Below are 20,990 nucleotides of genomic sequence, written 5' to 3'. Positions count from 1 at the left end.
ATTGAATCTGTAGATTGCTTTGGGTAGTAGAGTCATTTTCACAATGTTGATTCTTCCAATCCAAGAACATGGTATATCTCTCCATCTGTTTGTATCGTCTTTAATTTCTTTCATCAGTGTCTTACAGTTTTCTGCATACAGGTCTTTTGTCTCCTTAGGTAGGTTTATTCCTAGGAATTTTATTATTTTTGTTGCAATGGTAAATGGGAGTGTTTCCTTAATTTCTCTTTCAGATTTTTCATCATTAGTGTATAGGAATGCAAGAGATTTCTGTGTATTAATTTTGTATCCTGCTACTTTACCAAATTCATTGATTAGCTCTAATAGTTTTCTGCTAGCATCTTTAGGATTCTCTACGTATAATATCATGTCATCTGCAAACAGTGACAGTTTTACTTCTTCTTTTCTGATTTGGATTCCTTTAACTTCTTTTTCTTCTCTGATTGCTGTGGCTAAAACTTCCAAAACTATGTTGAATAATAGTGGTGAGAGGGGCAACCTTGTCTTGTTCCTGATCTTAGTGGAAATGCTTTCAGTTTTTCACCATTGAGAATGATGCTTGCTGTGGGCTTGTCATAAATGGCCTTTATTATGTTGAGGTAAGTTCCCTCTATGCCTACTTTCTGGAAGGTTTTTATTATAAATGAGTGTTGAATTTTGTCAAAAGCTTTCTCTGCATCTACTGAGATGATCATATGGTTTTTCTCCTTCAATTTGTTAATATGGTTTATCACATTGACTGATTTGCATATACTGAAGAATCCTTGCATTCCTGGGACAAACCCCACTTGATCGTGGTGTGTGATCCTTTTAATGTGCTGTTGGGATTCTGTTTGCTAGTATTTTGTTGAGGATTTTTGTATCTATGTTTGTTAGTGCTACTGGCCTGTAGTTTTCTTTTTTTGTGACATCTTTGTCTGGTTTTGGTATCAGGTTGATGGTCGCCTCATAGAACGAGTTTGAGAGTGTTCCTCCCTCTGCTCTATTTTGGAAGAGTTTGAGAAGGATAGGTGTTAGCTCTTCTCTAAATGTTTGATAGAACTCGCCTGTGAAGCCATCTGGTCCTGGGCTTTTGTTTGTTGGAAGATTTTTAATCACAGTTTCAATTTCAGTGCTCATGATTGGTCTGTTCATACTTCCTATTTCTTCCTGATTCAGTTTTGGCAGGTTTGCATTTCTAAGAATTTGTCCATTTCTTCCAGGTTGTCCATTTTATTGGCATAGAGTTGCTTGTAGTAATCTCTCATGATCCTTTGTATTTCTGCAGTGCCTTCATACTTTTTTAATGAAAGGTGTTTGTCAAAAACCATCCTACACTGCCAATGCAGGGGGCACGGGTTCAACCCCTGGTCCGGGAAGATCCCACACAATGTGGAGCAACTAAGCCCATGCACAATTACTGAGCCTGTGCTCTAGAGCCCACGAGCCACAACTAATCAGCCTGCACGCTGCTACTACTGAGCCCACATGCCACAACTGCTGGAGCCTGCATGCTCTAGGGCCCCTGTGCTGCAACTGCTGAGCCCACATGCTGCAACTACTGAAGTCTGCGTGACTAGAGCCCGTGCTCCACAAGAGAAGCCACTGTAATGAGTAGCCCGCACGCCGCAACAAAGAGTAGCCCCCCCTCGCAGCAACTAGAGAAAGCCCACACACAGCAACAAAGACCCAAAATGCAGCCAAAAATATATATATAAATAAATAAAAGAAACTTTAAAAAAAAATCATCCTTCAGAGCCCTTACAGATTATGAAAAAGACAAAAGAATATTAAATCTTGGTTAAATTTATGATAAATGAAATTTTTAAGTGCTATATTGATTTTTGATAGTATTTTAGGACTCATATAATGAATGTATATGTTTATTTAGGCTGATTTAATAGGACTTAGAATTTATCATGACTATTTTAGGTAACCATGAAGGTTTATAGTAAATGTACTTTAAAGATAGTGTTGACTATAACAAGATTTGAATTTATGTCAGTGTCTTAAACACTTTAATCCCAAATTATAATTTTCTTTTATTTGGAAAATATGATCCCCTTTAAAATATAATTTGTAAATATATTATCACATAAATTATATAAATGAACTCCCCACATAGCTCTAATCCCACAAAAAAAGACAGCTGGTTTAGAAATCTCTCCTCTATAAATATCACACTCTTGGTGAAACTGAGTTTGTTCATGGAAAAAATTAAAATATGTGCTAAAATTAGAAAATGCAAAAGACTGTCTAATCTTCAATTTCAGAAAAGTGCTGCTTGAAATAAGGTGAAAAAAGAGATAAATTATGTATTTATATTTAAGGTAGGCTTTTTAAAAAACAGTATCATAATAACTTAGTAGAATTCTGAAATGAAACCAACAATTTGAATAAAAACAACATTCATCTATCAATACATGCAGGATTTCTTTAAGAAGGAACCATTGCTTGTAAGGCACATTTTTCTTTTCTCTATATATCTACATGTGAGCAAATACATATCCTTACTTAAAAGTTCTGATGTGTGCATTTGAAATAAATATAAAAAGAAGGAACAGTGTTAGAAAAACATTCTTTTTGGCATTCTGTTACCCTGAAATCCCCTCTCGTACTCATACAGCTCAGAGACTGCACTTGGACATAACAGGACATTGTTTTGCAAAATGGATTGTTATTCACTAACTGTCTCCTAGATTGCCACAGCTGAGCTTTTCCATTTCCAATTTAAAATACTGCTCTAATCAGTCCTTAGAAGGGCTATGACCACTCATGTTGCAATACAAAATTGTCTTTTCTAATTGATCTTGGTGACTGAAGTGGTATGATGAAGAATACTGATTAAATAACTGCTTCTACTTCAATGGCACATTTGTCATTGTCCCTTTTATTTAGGTTGAGTTTATATCTGGTTTGTACTGTTTTTTTAAAGGCAGTTTGCATTTTTAAAGTTCAATAAAAATGAATAACCCAAAACATACTTCTGTCACCATGAAATTTCTTGCATGTCTTTACTGCAACAAAAATATCCTTCTTCTTCACTGGATTTCCCTAAAAAAAGAAAAAAAAAGAAAAATATATGCATACGTGAGTCAACGTGTCTTAACTGCATGTCCACATTAGGTCTCACATGCTCTCAAGTTCAAATTCACCAAAGTCAGGGACATCACACTTGTCTCCAGGATTAAGTTTTAGGGGAAAAAAGGAACTGTAGCTCTGCTGACCACAAAGCATTTGCTCAGCAAGACCGGCACCAGGATCCCGGGTCAGCATTTCCACTATGTCACCTGGACGAGTGTCCTCAGCTCTCTAAACTTCCATCTGCTCATTTAGGAAATTAGGATAATAACCAACCACCCGTACGGCTGCTTTATTACTACTATTTATTAAGCGCATCACAGGTACCCAGTAAATGTTGGCTACCTTCCCTTTCCTTTTTCCAGCTGGTGAAGATTTTTGTCAAAGGGAGAGAGAAGTAGGGGGGTGTTTTAGTGTAAAATAAGAGATGACTCCCTTCTGGGGGCCCAGCCTTACTTTGATGTTAAAGTATTTTTATGGCCCTTTATCGTCTACCCAAATCTAGGCAACAGCGATGTTCTGTCCTCTGCCAAAGGCAGGATAACTTCCAACGCTTTGGAGGAGCCTGGAGCCCTGCCCTGGTTCCAGCCCAAGCCGATCACTCAGATGAAGGGGCTCACGGAGGGGCTTGCGGACAATCCACACTCAGGCCATGGGCACTTCACGGAGGGAGCTGGGTTGGGCGGTGTGTTCTGGCCCCTTTATCGCTATCTTAGCCCTGCAGTGATACTCAATCCTAATTCTGCATCATTTGGGGCTGGTTTATAGCGACACGTAACTGCAGTTTTGTCATGTCACTCAAGGCACTAGGAGGTCAACCCCTCCAGATTGTCCAGGAGGACATTAAAGAACAAGCAAGCATAATGTCTAAAAAGACATCTCCCTCTCAGGAACTGTGCCAACAGTACAGATTCTCTCCCACTGTTGCAGTGTGTGTGTGTGTGTCTGTGTGTACATGTACTCCTCTTTGAAAATGCAACACACAGACTTCTGTATCAATGACCTGAAAATAACAGACAACGTTTGAGGTAGTGAATATATTTTTCATTATGAGGAAGGATTGTTAACTACCCAGTTGAGTCCCGGGGTCTTCAGGCCCATCCTGGGGACTGGTCCAAGGGTCTACCCTAACAAGTAGGTTAATTCTAAAAGTTCTACACAGTCTCAGGTGAGATCAAAGTGAGGTCACTGGCTGAGAAAGTAAAGGGGGTGGGCTCAAGGAGAAGGCTTAGGAATAACGGGAAATGTCTGAGATTGCCTTGCTAGGAAATAGAATAGGAATTCCAACAGCTACATGCTACATCTTCAACAAAAGAAATGACTCCAGGCTACACCTCCGCAGCTCTCAGTGCCACCCTGCTCTCTTCTCTTGTGCAAAACAGGGTAACGACAGTGCTCACCTTATAGGGCCAGTATCCCCAGAAACATGATACATAGTTCTCACGTGGCACATGGCAGATGTTGGGGTTTTTTAGGATGGAAAGTGCTAGGACAACATTGTGCACAGCATGTATGTTTTCCTTTGACACACGAGGAAGCTGTCCTTTCATTACTTACGCAAAGCGGTAGAAAAGAATGAAATGCGGTGGCACAGGAAGAGTCCACCCCGTCTGTACAAAACTCAGGCACAGGAGTGAGGGGCGGTCCATCACCTCTGTCCCAGATGTAGAGAGCGATCTGTCACACAGGAAACCGGCGTGAATGAAAGCTCTCAACCAGCACCACAGGTCCACGAAGGTATGAAACATCTCAAGGGCAAGCAGACCTTACCTTCTCTAGAGAATATTAAATTGAACCACATCAATACGTCAGCATTCAACAGTTTTTTGTGTGTTTTTTTTTGGTTATTTTTTTGCAATACGCGGGCCTCTCACTGTTGTGGCCCCTCCCGTGTGGAGCACAGGCTCCAGACGCGCACGGGCCCAGGCGCTCCATGGCATGTGGGATCCTCCCAGACCGGGGCATGAACCTGCGTCCCCCGCTTCGGCAGGCGAACTCCCAACCACTGCGCCACCAGGGAAGCCCTTTGGGGTTTTTTTACTTACAAAAAGAGTAATTCCATGTGGAGCAATCTAATCTTTTATTAACCGTAAACAATTAATTAAGAATCAGTATTCTGACCTCCAAAAAATTCCACATTGTCATAAGCAATTTTAGGGAAGCTATTTCAGGGATTCTAAAACATCACAGAGAAAGATAAAAGGAAATATCATGACTCTGGTTTCCTGCAGGATGGTAATTACATACCCTGAAAAACCGACTGGCTGAAAATATCTAAAAATATCGAGATAAAATATTTTTCAAAGCATTTTAAATGTATTGCTAACTTGGCACAAAAATGTGGAGCTTATGAGGACAAAAATGGAAAGTGAGAACCTGAGGAAAAAGGCCACTGAGGGTAGTTTTCCCCAGTAGGTATCAGCGGGGCTCTGAGGATGCCAAGGTTCTGATGCATGTTAAGAGAATAAAGCCCATGACCTGCCCAAGGTGGGGCGTGTCTAACAGCAAAGCCCCAAAACTGGCACTAGATGGAGGGAAAAATCATCTCCAGATATCCTGAGATTCTGTAACCAAAGGCAGGCCTCCCTCATTTGTCACCTACGTGTTCCAGAAACACCTCGGAGTAATTTAAAGTGGCCCTAAGTCAGCCTGAGCCTCTAGCAGCCGGCAAAAACTAATACAAATCCTTACTGAGGAGCCCACAACCTTAATATAGGACGGGGAACAGCCACAGTTCCCAAGGAGCTAAAGTACTCGGAACAATCACAAAAAGTAGTATAAAGAGACGAGATGATGGGCAAGAGCCAGCAGACACAGCTTGCTCAGGCCCAGAAGACTTTGGGGATTGGAATGATCAAGCGCAGAATAGAAAATGACTGTTTCATATATTTTTATAAAGAAAAGAAAAACTTTAAAACATGAGCAAGGGGGCTTCCCTGGTGGTGCAGTGGTTGAGAGTCCGCCTGCCAGTGCAGGGGACACGGGTTCGTGCCCCGGTCCGGGAGGATCCCACATGCCGCAGAGAGGCTGGGCCCGTGAGCCGTGGCCGCTGAGCCTGCGCGTCCAGAGACTGTGCTCCGCAACGGGAGAGGCCACAGCAGTGAGGGGCCTGCGTACCAAAAAAAAACATGAGCAAAATTTCTGAAAGATTGTACAAGAGACCAAATTTGAAAAAGAAATGTCTAGAACTTGTAGATGTGAAAAATACAATGCTTAGGGCTTCCCTGGTGGCGCAGTGGTTGAGAGTCCGCCTGCCGATGCAGGGGACACGGGTTCGTGCCCCGGTCCGGGAAGATCCCACATGCCGCGGAGTGGCTGGACCCGTGAGCCATGGCCGCTGAGCCTGTGCGTCCGGAGCCTGTGCTCCGCAACAGGAGAGGCCACAGCAGTGAGAGGCCTGCGTACCGCCAAAAAAAAATAAAGAAGAAGAAGAAGAAAAATACAATGCTTAAAATGAACATTTTAATGGTGGGGATAAACAGCATATTAGACACAGCTGAATAAAAACTAGGGAACTAAAAGATAAAGTCCTCCAAGTTATTTGAAATGTAGCCCAGCTAGAAACAGAGATGGGGAATGTAGAAGAGAAGTTCAAACTTCTAGCATATATCTAAAGTTCCAGAAGGAGATAACAGAGGGGATGAGAAAACAGCTGAAAAGACAATGGCTGAGAAATTTTTTTAAATGTAATTTAAGAAAAATAGGATTGCTTAACAATCCTATTATAGAAAAGGCCCAATGAATTCTAAGCAGGGTTAGAAAAAAAAAAGTCTGCACCTAGACATATATATACCACAGTGAAACTGCAGAACACCAAAGACAAAGAACAATCTTAAAAGCAGCCAGAGAAACGGCAGATTACTGACAATGGAACCATGTAAGAGTGGCGGTTGATTTCCTAACACAACAGCAGTAACAGAAGCCAGAGCACAAGGGAACAGTATTGTGATGAGAGAAAATGTCTCACAACCTAGAATTGTACACACAATGCAACTATGTCTCAAGAACAAAGCTGAAATAAATTATTATTTTTTTAGTTATTTATAGTCCCTATATATTTATTTATTTATGGCTGTGTTGGATCTTCGTTTCTGTGCGAGGGCTTTCTCTAGTTGTGGCAAGCGGGGGCCGCTCTTCATCGCAGTGCGCGGGCCTCTCACTATCGCGGCCTCTCTTGTTGCGGAGCACAGGCTCCAGACGCGCAGGCTCAGTAATTGTGGCTCACGGGCCCAGTTGCTCCACAGCATGTGGGATGTTCCAAGACCAGGGCTCGAACCCATGTCCCCTGCATTGGCAGGCAGATTCTCAACTACTGCGCCACCAGAGAATTTTTAAGGTAAAAAAAATTACAAAAAACGGAGAATTTGCCACGTCACGAAAAAGGAAATTCTGAAGGATATACTTCAGGAAGAATAAAAATGATCCCCATTGGCAGGTCCAAGAAGCAAAACAGAATAGTGAGCACAGACACGGCAAATACAGGGTTAAGCTAATACAAATCATTTAACTGTATAAAGTAAGGAAGGACAATATCTGAGTTGCAGGGTTGAAAAAAAAGAAAGAACAAAAATACTGGACAAAAGAGCATAAAAACTGGGAGAGGGATAATCAGAGTTGTTATGCTCAGGCCCTTAGATTTTTAGGCTATTGATTAATTAGCCACTTACTGTACATGTTAAAGTACGGTAAGTCCCCTGCATACGAACAAGCTCCGTTCCAAGAGCGAGTTTGTAAGTCCAATTTGTTCGTAAGGCCAACAAAGTTAGCCTAGGTACCCAACTAACGCAATCGGCCATATAGTACTGCACTGTAACAGGTTTATAATACGTTTGCATCTTTGAGAGTTCGCAGCTTGAAGGTTCGTATGTAGGGGACTTACTGCATTTAAAACAACCATTAAGGAACAGACATTGAGAATGAACTTCAAAAATAACAGAGGAGGGGAAAAAAATGGAATCAAAATTTAAAAAATCTAAAAGAAAGCAAGGAAATTTTCAAAAGAAAAAAATGGGAGACAAAGGATAAAATAAAAGTGTTAGTAAGCATGAAAAATGTAAATTTGCTACATGGTTTGAAGATAAAGATTGTCAAACTGGGAGAAAAAAACAAACACGTCCTCTTTAAGAGAGATGCGTCAAAAGAGGACACAAAAGAATTGAAAGAAAAAAGTGGAAAACAATGATGAAGCAAACACCGAAAGAAAGCTAGTATAGAAGTGTTCTATCAACAAAGTAAATGCTAAGGCAAAGAGCATTACTAGAGATAAAGATACATTTACCGGGAGGAGGTAACAATTCTAAACTTGAATGCATCTAATTAACATAGCCTCAGAGTATAAACAGAAAGAGCTGGCAGCTCCACAAGGAGACACTGTCACCACTATTGTGGAAGACTTTCACATTCCTCCCTTAGCAAATGACGGGTCAAGCAGACAAAACGGAAGTAGGAAAAGGCAGAGAGGGAGGAAATAAAATATGTGAAAAGCACAACAGATTAACTGATTAATCTATTTGTTCTTTAGCAGACAGAAAGAGAATATTATACCACCCCCAAATCAGAGCACACACATCCTTTTCTCCATTTATGAAAAGTGAACAGGAACTAGGCCATTAAGCAAACCTAAAAATATTTCAAATGACTGTTATATAGACCCATCATACTAAGTTAGAAATCAATAACAACACACAAATATACTGAGCCACAATGGAAAATGTATTTTTTAAAGTCGGTCACAGTCAAAAAACAGTTTAAAAGCTTCTGTCCTAGAGAAATTCTTGTAGAGGATCATCGTGACACATGTCAAAAATAGTCACAGAGCTGGTGACTGCGACAGCAAAACCCAGTCGCAACCCGGAGGCCCACGACCAGCAGACTGGGCAAACACACTGTGGTGTGGTCCTGGGAGAGGCAGTTATACAAAGTGACAATAGTTCATGAAAGCCACACGCATCAACACGGATGACTTTCAAATTAGAACATTATTCAGGGTACAGTTCTGTTTATATAAAGGCCAGAAGGATGCAAAACTACATATTATTCAGAGATACATGCATATGTGATCAAATATGAAGAAAAGGGGGCGAGGGAGAGAATTCAAGAAAGTTGTTGACTCTCGTTAGAATGAAGGGGGACCCTCCTGGGGAGATACTTACAGGTAGCCTCCAAGCAACTGATCAAGTTCAATCTCTTAAGCATAGATATTCTGACTGATCTTTATACCTTTCATGTATGTTAGAGGGTTTTTTGGTATGTTATTCAATGTTTCATAGACTCCCAAACCTGGGTATCTATACCTGAGCTGACTTTTCATTAAAAATATCTAGACAGGGCTTCCCTGGTGGCGCAGTGGTTGAGAGTCCGCCTGCCGATGCAGGGTACGCAGGTTCGTGCCCCGGTGCAGGAGGATCCCACATGCCGCGGAGCGGCTGGGCCCGTGAGCCATGGCCGCTGAGCCTGCGTGTCCGGAGGCTGTGCTCCGCCACAGGGGAGGCCACAACAGTGAGAGGCCCGCATACCGCAAAAAAAAAAAAAAATCTAGACAGACCCTGGCTTTCAACTAGTCATTCTTTCCCTTCTGTGGAAAAGAATGATTTTTAACATGAATATTTCTCCTCAAATAACCTATTTCATCATTTAGAAATACTCCCCAAATTAAAATCTTGTGAGTGCCCTTTTCACTCCTGGCAGGCTACCAGCACTGCTGGACTGAGTCATGATTGGCCCCAATGTCCTAAAATACAGATTCCTACAGAGGGAAAGGCAGGTCTGTTTCAGGCAGTCAGATGTACGCATGAAGAGACCTTCTTGATGATGATTCAGGAGAGATTAATGGATTAAGGACGGGACGCCCGCCACCTGCCTCCAGGACGACTGGTCACAGATGTCCACTAAATGCCAGGGTGCTGGGGGACCAGCTGGCCCAATTCTGCTCCACAGGGTCCAGCACAAGAGACATGTTGAAGACATACGTGCAACCAAAGCACAAAAAAAGACCAGAGGTATTTTACTAACATTTTGACATGTTTTTAAAAATCCATCTCTGGACCCATCCACCTAGCTTAGAAACAAAGGATAAAGAATCACAGACACAACTGTTTTCTCCACTGTTCCTTCTCCACCTACATGACCAAAATGGGCTTAAAGAAGAAGGCCCTCACAGACTGTAGCAAGTGCAATTTCCTCGTTGGGGAAATATGGATGTGAGTGGCGAAGGGGATGCACCTTTCAGGGAACACAAGACACCTTTTGTATCAAAAGACACAAATTCTTGATTACAAAGACCTTTAACCAAACAAATAATGACCTACCTCATATTTTAAATCTATTGTAAAGTCGGATTTCAGGGACTCGCTCTTCAATCTCTTGGTAAGCCTAGAAAATAGAGACAATTTGAGTTTTTTGAAAAAAACCAAAAAAGCATCCAACAAGAAGAACACATTCTTGAGACTTTCTAATGTTTGAAAACAAATAAAAATATAAATGTTAAGACAAAAATAAGAGTTTAATTTCCTTGAGGCAAAGGACGATGAAAACACAATTATTTGCGGACCAGGACACGAATGCAAGGCTTGTTGCAAACGTAGTGTTCATTATTCAACATCTGGAAAATAACATAAAACACAATACGATACAATACATGTCTTTTAAAAAGCCACGGAGTGTGCTGACTCCTGATAATCCTTGACTAAATAATGACAGAGAAAGAAAAGGAAAAGAGAAAAGCCTGCCTGATAGAGAAACAGAAGTTGCTACTTTTCAGTCTCCTACTTTTAAGGACCCTATGAATTACAGTTTGTGGAGTTTCCTGGGGGAGAAAGCATGTGGCTTCGGGAAAGAATAACAGTTTCAAGTCATTTTCTTGCTTCAGAAAAGCCCTAATGGCTCTTTTCAACACAGAAGAGAGGCCCAGACCCCTGGGCCCCGGCTCTAGAGCCCCCGCTCCCCAGCATGCACCAGCCTCCCCTGAAGCGCGCTCCTGGCCACACGGCGGCCAGTTCGCCCCGACCCAACCTCTACCTGGCAACCTTTTCTCCAAGACCGAATTCAAGGGTGTCCAGACCTGCCCACGAGAATAAATGGAAACTTCCTTTGCCCCCAGAGTGGGAAGCACAGCCCCATTCATCACACACGGCGAGCCCCCTGCGCCCCTCTCCTGCTCTGCACCCCAAACAGCACCCACCGCCCGGGCCCAAACGAGCACTCGGTGAGCCATCTGAAGGGATGAGGGCAAATCGCAATACATTCCTCCATTTCAGGCTGAGGGAGGTAGAACGACATGCTTACCAAGACCACGGAACTGCCACAGGCTTTACGTTTACTACAGGGCTACAGACGGGACCCTCGTTTCAATGACGAACCTAATAAATATTTTAACTACAAAGAAATAATGGTAATTTGAAAAGGAAAACTAGTCATCAGTTTCAAAAGTCCTCGCTGAGTTTTTAGCCTGGTTGAGCCACAGACAAAAATTTATCTCTAATCGGAGGAAAGATGAAGGAGGACACAGGTTATCATTTACGTGTAGTCATGAAGCACCGGCCTCACGGTTGGTAGGAGTGTGGCTTGATGGCACACAGCTCGGAAAGAAGCCCCATGGAACCTCTACTCCATTCCTGCTCAGTACCTGCCCACCGGCTCAGCGGCAGGAGTGGGTGAGGGCACTGCGTAGAGAGACTGCATTCTCAGAACATTCCTGACATATATTAAGAGAAAACTCTGCCCTGGTGTGGAATCTTGTCCAACTCGAACTCTGCTTGGCTGGAGCCGGTTTTCATGAATAAACTCTTTTAAGGGGATTTGGACTCATGCCAAGTGCCTTCAAAATCTGAGCCAACCACATTCAGACACCAAACACACACACAAAAAGAAAAGTCATACCTGGGCTTATCGCCACGGACAAGGAACACAGAATTGCGATCAGCATCCAATGGCACGTGACACCCACTGTCAGATGGCCACGCTGCCCACACCCGTTCTTAAGAGACAATACACACCTCTGAACTGTTACCTTAAACATGCTCTCTACTCTTCCTGACTTTTTAAGTTTCTTTCGCATTCAATTCTTGTACATTTTTCTCTGAGGGAAACTAGAGAAAAATGTGACAGCCACTGATAGAAACTCTTTAAGAGGAAAGAATCTCTTTGAGATGAACACTGACTGACTGGAAACAAATCACTATGTACACTGACATCTGTAAGTGGCTATGTTTAGCAGCCTGTGGAATCTGCCAGAACCAGTGATGGTTACCTCAATATTACGAACGTCGCATGGATGAGTCAGCCTCATGGGACACTTGGGGCCTAACCCAGTCACCTTGCAAACAAGTCCCAGTTCTAAAAGTGTGCAGGGGGGCATTCACCCGACTTAAAAGGCCAGTCCTAGTGGTGGGAACTAGGTTTCATTTTTCTATACACCAAGCAAGGGCTATACCCAAGGGCTTTTCAAACGCTAATTTCAGGAACCAACAATGCCAAAAAAAACAAGGCCAGAAATCCCAACTACTTTGTGAAAATACTTCTTCATTAAATATTCAGTTCCTGGCAAAAGAGAATTTGACATTCAGCTTTCCTGTTTTTAGAAGGCACTAAGTTATGTCCCGATAACACAGTTCTAATGACACAAACAGCTAGACCGGAAACCTGCAACAAATATAGGGCTCCTTCAACTCCATACCAGGAAAACTCCCTACCTGACTCTTCTAGTCCCACGTGCGAGACAGTCAACAGAGCAAGATGTTGCAGGACATCTAGATAAGGTTTTCTGATGGAAAAACAACAGGGGAAACCAGTAACGGTGTTCTGTAGTAACACCTATTTGAAGAAACCATCTTACTGAAAATCGATGAGCGTTTCTCCAAAGATGCAAGTTTTTTTTTTTTTTTTTTTTTTTTTTTACTGATGCTATCGTGAGGACATCACGTAGCTAGAGCACTGGGAAATGTTGGGCAGTGTTAATTCAACACTCACTGATGCGGGATTGCTAGCCCCAAAAATATTTTCGGTGAGAAAGTCTAAGAAAGTGAGTGTCATGAAGTGTCTTTAAGTAACCAGTTTTTCTGGTGACTTGAGCAGAAGAAATACTTGAGTAACTATAAATCATTGCCCTACCTACAAAGTCAGCCGTAAGTCAAGGAAAGGAGACACAGTGAATCGACGCTCCCGTAGTGGGCACTGTTGGGTACCCACATGAACCAGAGCCTCTCCTTCCTTCCTCTAAGAGAATTCTGATTTTGATCAATTATTCAGGCCAAAACAGGGGCTCCAGGGTCAGAGTTAGTTTGATCCCAACCGATGCACTGAAGTTCCGGCAGCTGTTAACGGTGCAGAGGATGGTATAGGCCTGAAGCTGTCCCAACTGACTTTAATTGGACAGGATCCACCTAGAGACTGGGGATAAGTACTTTCATTCCATGGTTAGAGGCTCTCTCCTGCTGTACATAAATAAGAAGTTCATAGCCCTTACTGCCTTGAAAGCACAAAGCAAACCAGATTTAGGGTGAAATGATGCTGTGCACTAAGCCGGAGAGACAGAGAGATCCAGCCTCCCCTCAATGACATTGCTGGACTCCTGCACCAAACAACCACCCACCTCCGCTTCCAATTCCAGCAACAATATTCCCTTCATCCACTCTGCATACTTTTCTGCTACTTGCATCTACATTGGAAAGGAGCATGTTACATTGTAAGGAACTTTCAAATGTCAAGGGAGCAGTCCAGAAGTTTCAGCAACCACAAATGACAACGTATCTACTACCTTATATTCCTACAATGGGCTAAAAAGCTTTTCAGGACTCCAAACCCTAGAAACAGGGCACTTACTGTAAGAAATAAGAGAAACATTTTCATCTTTGCAGATATAAAAACCACAACTGCACTATCAACTTTCCATTCCCTAAAGAACAAAAACTCACAATTAATCTGAACTACTTAGGTTAAGAGGACTGTCAACAGCCATGCTTCTCCTGAATTACAACTTATCTTCCCCTTTCACATCAAAAACTGCATTACTGTGATTCTCACACCAAGAGCTAGGTACGCCTCCTGCCCAGCCCACGTTTAAACGCGTCTACACCTCCACGCACATAACCAGTCATCACCCCAACCCGAGGCGTGCTGCTGATTCATTTCTTTACTGACAATCAGAGTCAGGCCTAGAGCTCACAACAGTGGTCACTCCTCCGGGTACGGAGTCCTGAGCACTCGTGGGCCCTCCCTCAGCCTCACAGTTGATCATTCGCCTCATTGTGCGGGTAAGAGGAAGGGCAGAGCGGCTGAGCGTGAGTCTGAGGGGATGAGTAAGTGATGGAGCCTGTGTCCGGCTCCTGCCGCGGGTCTCCCTGCACTACCACCCGCTGCCTCTGCTGAGAAGTTCACTCAGCTCCATCAACTGCAAGACTCGGCGAAATTAAAGCTGATTCGTACACGAGACGCAACAAAAAGCAAGTCTCATAAATTCTTACTTGTTTACCAGTGGGATACTGAGGGCCCAGCCAGCAGCGAAGTCTGGGTATTTAAAAACTGTAGGATTTTCGGAAAAGGCATAATGGTGAATTATCGTAGATTCTTCGTCATGTAATGCTTTTCCTAAAAACCATTCCTGTTAAATAAAGATATAAAATTTTTTTTAAAAGCCATTTCATGCATGACCAAAAACAAATTGGTATCATTAGTTAAAGATCCTGGGTAATAGAGAATAAGCACAGATTATATATTTCTAAAGAATTTTAACAAAAATATAATTATTACTCATGTGATACTGAATATAGCATAATCTTGGTCTATAAAGAAAGTAATTTAAGATCAGATCGCCAGGATGAACAAAATGCTAGTCATCGTTATACTATAAACACATAAAAGTGGTATTTTACAGAATATTCCTTATCAAAATACCACTAATGTGAAGAAAACAGTGTTCCTTTATGTCCCACTGAGGTCTGCAAAGAAGAATTTGAAAAATTCCTTCCAGAATCAGTGCCTATTTTATTCATTTATTCAGTCATTCAATGAACATTTATTATCATTTGTTATCTGTTAACATTTATCCCACGCCAGGTGGGAACAGAGCTTACACAATAGTGGGGAGACAGAAAGTAAGCAAGTAAATAAAGTAAGTTCAGATAGTGCTATGATGAAAATAAAAGAGGGACGGGTGACCCTGGAAAGAGAGAGAAACCTCTTAGGAAGTTAACAGTTGAACGGAGATTAAATAACATCAAGGAACCAGCTAAGCACACATCTGGGGAAGAAGAGGTGAGGCAGTTAATACGAAGTCCCTGAGGTGGGAAAAAGCTTGATATATTCTAACAAAAAATGAGTGCAGTATGGCTGGAATATACTGGGTATGGGAAACATGGTACGAAAGAGAAGCAGGAGATAGACCAGGGTTCAGATGGCACAACAGAACAGCCTGGATCAGACCGACTCTCCCACCAAGAACAAGTATAAAAGCTGGAGGAATTCTTAGAGCAAATGACTGAGGGCATCAAAAAACAACGAAGGCAAAAAGGATGTGAGGGCTAACACCTGAGAGAGAAGGGGAGCCCATCCATGGGAGCCCCATATTCACCTCCTTTTACCCTCCAGGAATCTGCTGATTACCCGAGCAGAGGACAGCACACAACCAAGGGCAGCAGCTGGGGACTCGTGCAATCTGGCTGCACTGCAGAGACAGAGGCTGGAGCTGCAAGCTGCCGAGCTGGTAGAGATTTAAGGGGATCCCAGAGGAATGAGCCCCAAATTCTGCCTGCAATCTTCCCTCAACTCCTAGGCTACACAAAAATCAAGGGAAAACACAAGAACCAAGTGGGAAACGGCAGTGAAGTGGTTAACCTGAGCAGACTTCAGCAGTGGTTCTGGGAGCCCAAGGCTGGAGGGCAGGGTCTGCCGGGGGAAAGGGTCTAGAAGTAAGGGCAGTCTGTAGCTACACCTACCCAGACAAGGTCTACAACCCAGAAGAATATTAAATGCACGAGACCAGACCAATAACAGAGAAAACTGAGAAACAGAGATTCGCAGATAAACCAGGTTTTGCAGTTTAAAAAATATATAATTAATATGAAAACAGACGAAAAGATGATGATTTTTACCAAAGAACTAGAATCTATAAACAAGAGTCAAATGGAAATCCTAAAACCGAATAATGCAATAACTCAAGTTAGGAATTCAAGAGAATATTAGACATAACAGAAGAGAGAATAGTGACCTGGAAGGTAAGTCAGTAAAAAATTTCCACATTTATGCACAAAAAAGAAAAAGAGGAACATGCAGAAAAGAGCTTAAGGGCAACACGGGACACAGTGAAAGGTCTAAAATACATGATGCTCAAACTAAGCGAAGTAAGTCAGAAAGAGAAAGACAAATACCATATGATATCACTTGTATGTGGAATCTAAAGTATGGCACAAATGAACCTATCTACAAAACAGAAACAGACTCACAGACATAGAGAACAGACGTGTGGTTGCCAAGCGGGAGGCGGGGAGGGAGAGGGATGGACTGGGAATTTGGGGTTGGTAGATGCAAACTATTACATTTGGAATGGATAAACAACAAGGTCTTACTGTAGAGCACCGGAACTATATCCAATCTCCTGGCATACCATAATGGAAAAGAAAACTTAAAAAAAGAATGTATGTATGTGTAAAACTGAGTCACTTTGCTGTACAGCAGAGATTGGTACAACACTGTAAATCAACTATACTTCAATAAAAAAATAAATTAAATACATGATGTTCAAAACCCAGAACAGGAAGAGACAGACAATGGAACTCAATCAACATTTGAAGAAACACAGGCTTAGAATCTTCTTAAAAACGGACACAAGTCATCAAGCCATAGATTCAAGAAGCTCTATAAACTCTAATCAAGAGACATACAAAGAAAACCACATAGGCAAATGCTGGGTGAAAAACCTAAGATAGAGAAAATCTTAAAAGTAATTTTGGGGGAGAGGTGTACACATTTCTTTCAAAGGAGCAAAAATAAGACATACAGTTAACTTTTCAACAAAAACAAGAGAAGTGAAAGAACGGAGCATCTTTACAGTGACAGAAAATTACTGCTGACCTGGAGTGTGACACCTCATGGAACTATCTTAGGTGCAGTGGGAAACCACAGGAGGTTTTTGAGCAGGTGAACGAGAAGATGTGAATTACAGATACTGGATTATTGGGATGGCAAGAACAGAAACCAGGAGGGCAGCTAGGATGCTTAAATCATGGTCCAGGAAAGAGATGACGGTAGCCTGGACCACAGTAATAGTATTCAACACAGCGGGAAGACAGATGAGAGGTGTATCCTGGAGGGAGACTCCACTAAATGTGCCAGCATGAGGTTGAGGGGAAAGAGGAATCAATCACCAGCCCCAGGTGTTTTCATATGAGCAACTCAATAGACAGTGATGCCATTTCTGAGATGCAGGAGACTGAAGATGGAAGAGGTTAAAAAGGGGCATGAAGAGTTCAGTTCTGAACAAGCTGAGTTTGAGGCTCCTGGTAGACAAGTAGGCAGCTGGACATAGGAGTAGGGAGCACATAACTCCCTCCCTTGGTTCCTTCATGCTTGGCTCAAATGTGACCTGATCTGTGAGATTTTTCCTGAACACCCTCTACGGAAAAGTAAGCCCATCCCAATCTATCCTTCATCCCTCTTATTTTGCTTTATTTTTCTCCATAACACTTATTACCATCTGACACATCGTTTCACATTTGCCTATCTGCCCTGCAAAAGACTATCCCCTCCTTGTGACCAGGGATGTTGTCTATTTTGCTCACTGCTGTATCCCAGGATACCTAAATGTCCCAGGTGCCCCTAGTTTTGTGTTAAATGATGCAGCAAGCCCAGGAGAGCTTTCAAAGGCAACTATGAAAGAAATGTCAGCAGATGATTTAAGTCAAGTACCCTAAGTTCTAAAAGTTTTGTATATTTTCTCTCTTACCCAACCATCACCCCCTCACTCCCTATCCCTTATCAGAAAATAAAAGCAGGAGGGATACAGTCCTGTCTTCCCAGGGCCCTCTTCTGCTCATGGCTGTGTTCCAAATACCTCCCAGAGTCTTAGTTTGGGTCAATTCAGCAACAAGTCATAAATGAACATACGTGAAAGCCAGTAACACAACTGTGTGTCTAGGTCCATAGTTCCGCCCGAGGATTTCTTCCTGACATTTTATGGATATATTAAGTCACCACTGGGCAAGAGAAGTGATTATAAGGCAAATAGCCTTGGCTTGAGATAGAATATTCAACATCTTTTTAAACAATCAAACTACTAAACATTAACCAATATGAAAATCATCACATTTAACACACCATGTAAATATAGCTTGTTTAAAGAAAATAAACACTTCAGTATATTTTAGCACCTTTCTCAATAATCTTTCACTATTATAATCTCCTGTTCCAAACATAAATTTATGCAGAACATGTTTTTATGTTTCAACAACTAATAGCAGTGTTCAGCTATTATCTAGTATTTAAGATTGTTTTTCAATATTTGGGGGGGATTATACTGTCAACTACTCTAAGGGAGAAATTAATACAGATTCTGTGAAGAGACACTGCCCCATCTTTCTTAATAATTTTCTTAATGCCTTCTTAATAAAGACAATTACAATCAAGACAGATGGTAAAAGAATAACTCAGCGTTCTATTAGTGTGTCAGAATTACTCTTTGCCAGCACTGTCTCACCTCTATTAAAAGTTAAAAATTAAAGACATTTCAGCAAACATACACATGTTAAAAGCATACTGTGGGGAAAAAACAAAGACTTCAATAAGATATAGAAATTTACAGAAATCACCTAGAAAGGCAATTTAACAAAGATTAATTACTTTAATAAAGATTAAAGTTTTTCATTTAAAATATTATGTAACAGCATAAATTTGCATTAGTAAGAATGACAAAATGATATTGAAGGGAAAAAATGTCAGAATCCAACAAAGTAACCGATACTCTAACACATTATTATGAGTTTAATGTCATTTATCTCTGTCAGTATCAAAACCAGGTTTGTCTTATACGTTTTTCCTAAAATTTCACATGGTGGGGGAAAAAAACACACTGGTTTGAGCTAACTTCAACCTTATGTAATTTTTATTCCCAAATGCTAGTTTCAAAAGAAACAAAGCATCTTAGATTTTTTTTTCACGTGGTACTGCTCACAAAAGAAGAAGAAAGCATCTCATTTTACCTCTGGCTCTGTACTTGCTTTGCATGAACTTGCTTTGAACTTATTTATCATTCCAATTTTCATTAAAAAGTACCATGAGTCACCATCTTCTGTACAGAATTAGAGCTATGGATAATGGAAAAAATAATCTCCAGGTGAAACGAACACTAGGAGGAGATTAAAACTCCTACATCCTAAAAAAGATCTGGGAGTTTTTCTCAAGTCAAAGGCAAACATAAAAGCCTAAAAAATGTTTTACATAAAATACGGCACCGAGTACACAGCTGCTGCTCAGCTGTCATCTGAAAAGACTAGATGAGACACGTTCATAATTCTTTTCTCCTTTGAAGGAATTATTCTTTTAACCTAACAACCTTCTCATTCAATTATATCTGTACGTTCCCAGAAATCAAATGCATGAAGAGGAATCAGAATGGGTCCTTCCAGCATTTAAAAAGCATCAAGACCAGTGGTTTTATCATAGTGACAAACTTTCCAGCATTTGAGAAATCAACCTAATGATCAATGTTGCCCAACTCTGTGTGTCCCCATCAACAGACCAAGTGGGCACCCAGAAGCCACGGCTCCTTTTCCACATCCTCCTCAAATCTGACTCACTTCTGGAGTGGGTGTCAGAACAGGGGTGGGGCAGGTGTCCAGTGATCCCAGAAAGGACCCAGTTCTGCTTATTCCATGTTTAAAGAATTCTGTTAAGTTGATCAGGGTGCAGCCTGGGCTGCTCGAAGAGAACTGAACGGCCTGATTTCCTCTCCACAAAACTCCAGGGCTGCCTCTAAACCTCCAGAGACATTGAATGTAGCCCAGCAGGACAGCTGACTTACAGACTTATTCAGTCGTATGCAAATATTTATTGACCACCTACTAAGTGTTAAACACTGTGCTCAGTGCTCAGACAGAACTTAAAGGTAAACAAGATCCAGCTGCAACATCATATCTGCACAAGATAAAAATGTTAAAATATGAAAGGAGCAGTGAACTTCTCACCCAAGATGCATACTGTCTCACCCCGACCTTCTCAAATATTGTTCCCTCTGGTTAGAGCACTCTCTCCTATTAACTCCTACTCATCCCATGGGCTCAGATTAAATGTCACTTCCTGTTATGACCTTCCCAGATTCGGTCTGATACCCTGGTGTGTTTCTAACAGCGCCCAATGTTTCCCTTAAACCTCTCCCTTTTAATGGTAATTGCTTTTTTTTCCCTTAACATCTTTATTGGAGTATAATCGCTTTACAATGGTGTGTTAGTTTCTGCTTTATAACAAAGTGAATCAGTTATACATATACATATGTTCCCATATTTCTTCCCTCTTGCATCTCCCTCCCTCCCACCCTCCCTATCCCACCCCTCCAGGCGGTCACAAAGCACCAAGCTGATCTCCCTGTGCTATGCGGCTGCTTCCCACTAGCTACCTATTTTACGTTTGGTAGTATATATAAGTCCATGCCACTCTCTCACTTTGCCACAGCTTACCCTTCCCCCTCCCCATATCCTCAAGTCCATTCTCTAGTAGGTCTGCGTCTTTATTCCCGTCTTGCCCCTAGGTTCTTCATGACCTTTTTTTTTTCCTTAGATTCCATATATATGTGTTAGCATACGGTATTTGTTTTTCTCTTTCTGACTAACTTCACTCTGTAGGACAGACTCTAGGTCCATCCAACTCACTACAAATAACTCAATTTCGTTTCTTTTTATGGCTGAGTAATATTCCATTGTATATATGTGCCACATCTCCTTTATCCA

At 41.7% G+C, this 20,990-nt stretch overlaps 1 protein-coding gene across 1 annotated transcript in view; it reads right to left on the bottom strand.

Annotated features, from left to right (window-relative positions):
* B3GLCT (beta 3-glucosyltransferase) overlaps window positions 1-20,990 on the bottom strand; it is an 86,684-nt gene that overhangs the window by 33,841 nt on the left and 31,853 nt on the right. The window contains exons 5-8 of the mRNA XM_065896331.1: window positions 14,520-14,656; window positions 10,368-10,431; window positions 4,618-4,737; window positions 2,964-3,033 (exon numbers count right to left, since the gene is read on the bottom strand). Coding sequence (XP_065752403.1) covers window positions 2,964-3,033; window positions 4,618-4,737; window positions 10,368-10,431; window positions 14,520-14,656 — 391 coding nt within the window. The remainder of the gene's footprint in view (window positions 1-2,963; window positions 3,034-4,617; window positions 4,738-10,367; window positions 10,432-14,519; window positions 14,657-20,990) is intronic.

Source organism: Phocoena phocoena, chromosome 18, assembly GCF_963924675.1.
Source record: "Phocoena phocoena chromosome 18, mPhoPho1.1, whole genome shotgun sequence".
In the NCBI taxonomy this organism is placed as follows: domain Eukaryota; kingdom Metazoa; phylum Chordata; class Mammalia; order Artiodactyla; family Phocoenidae; genus Phocoena; species Phocoena phocoena.
This window is presented reverse-complemented; position numbering and strand designations above follow the sequence as displayed.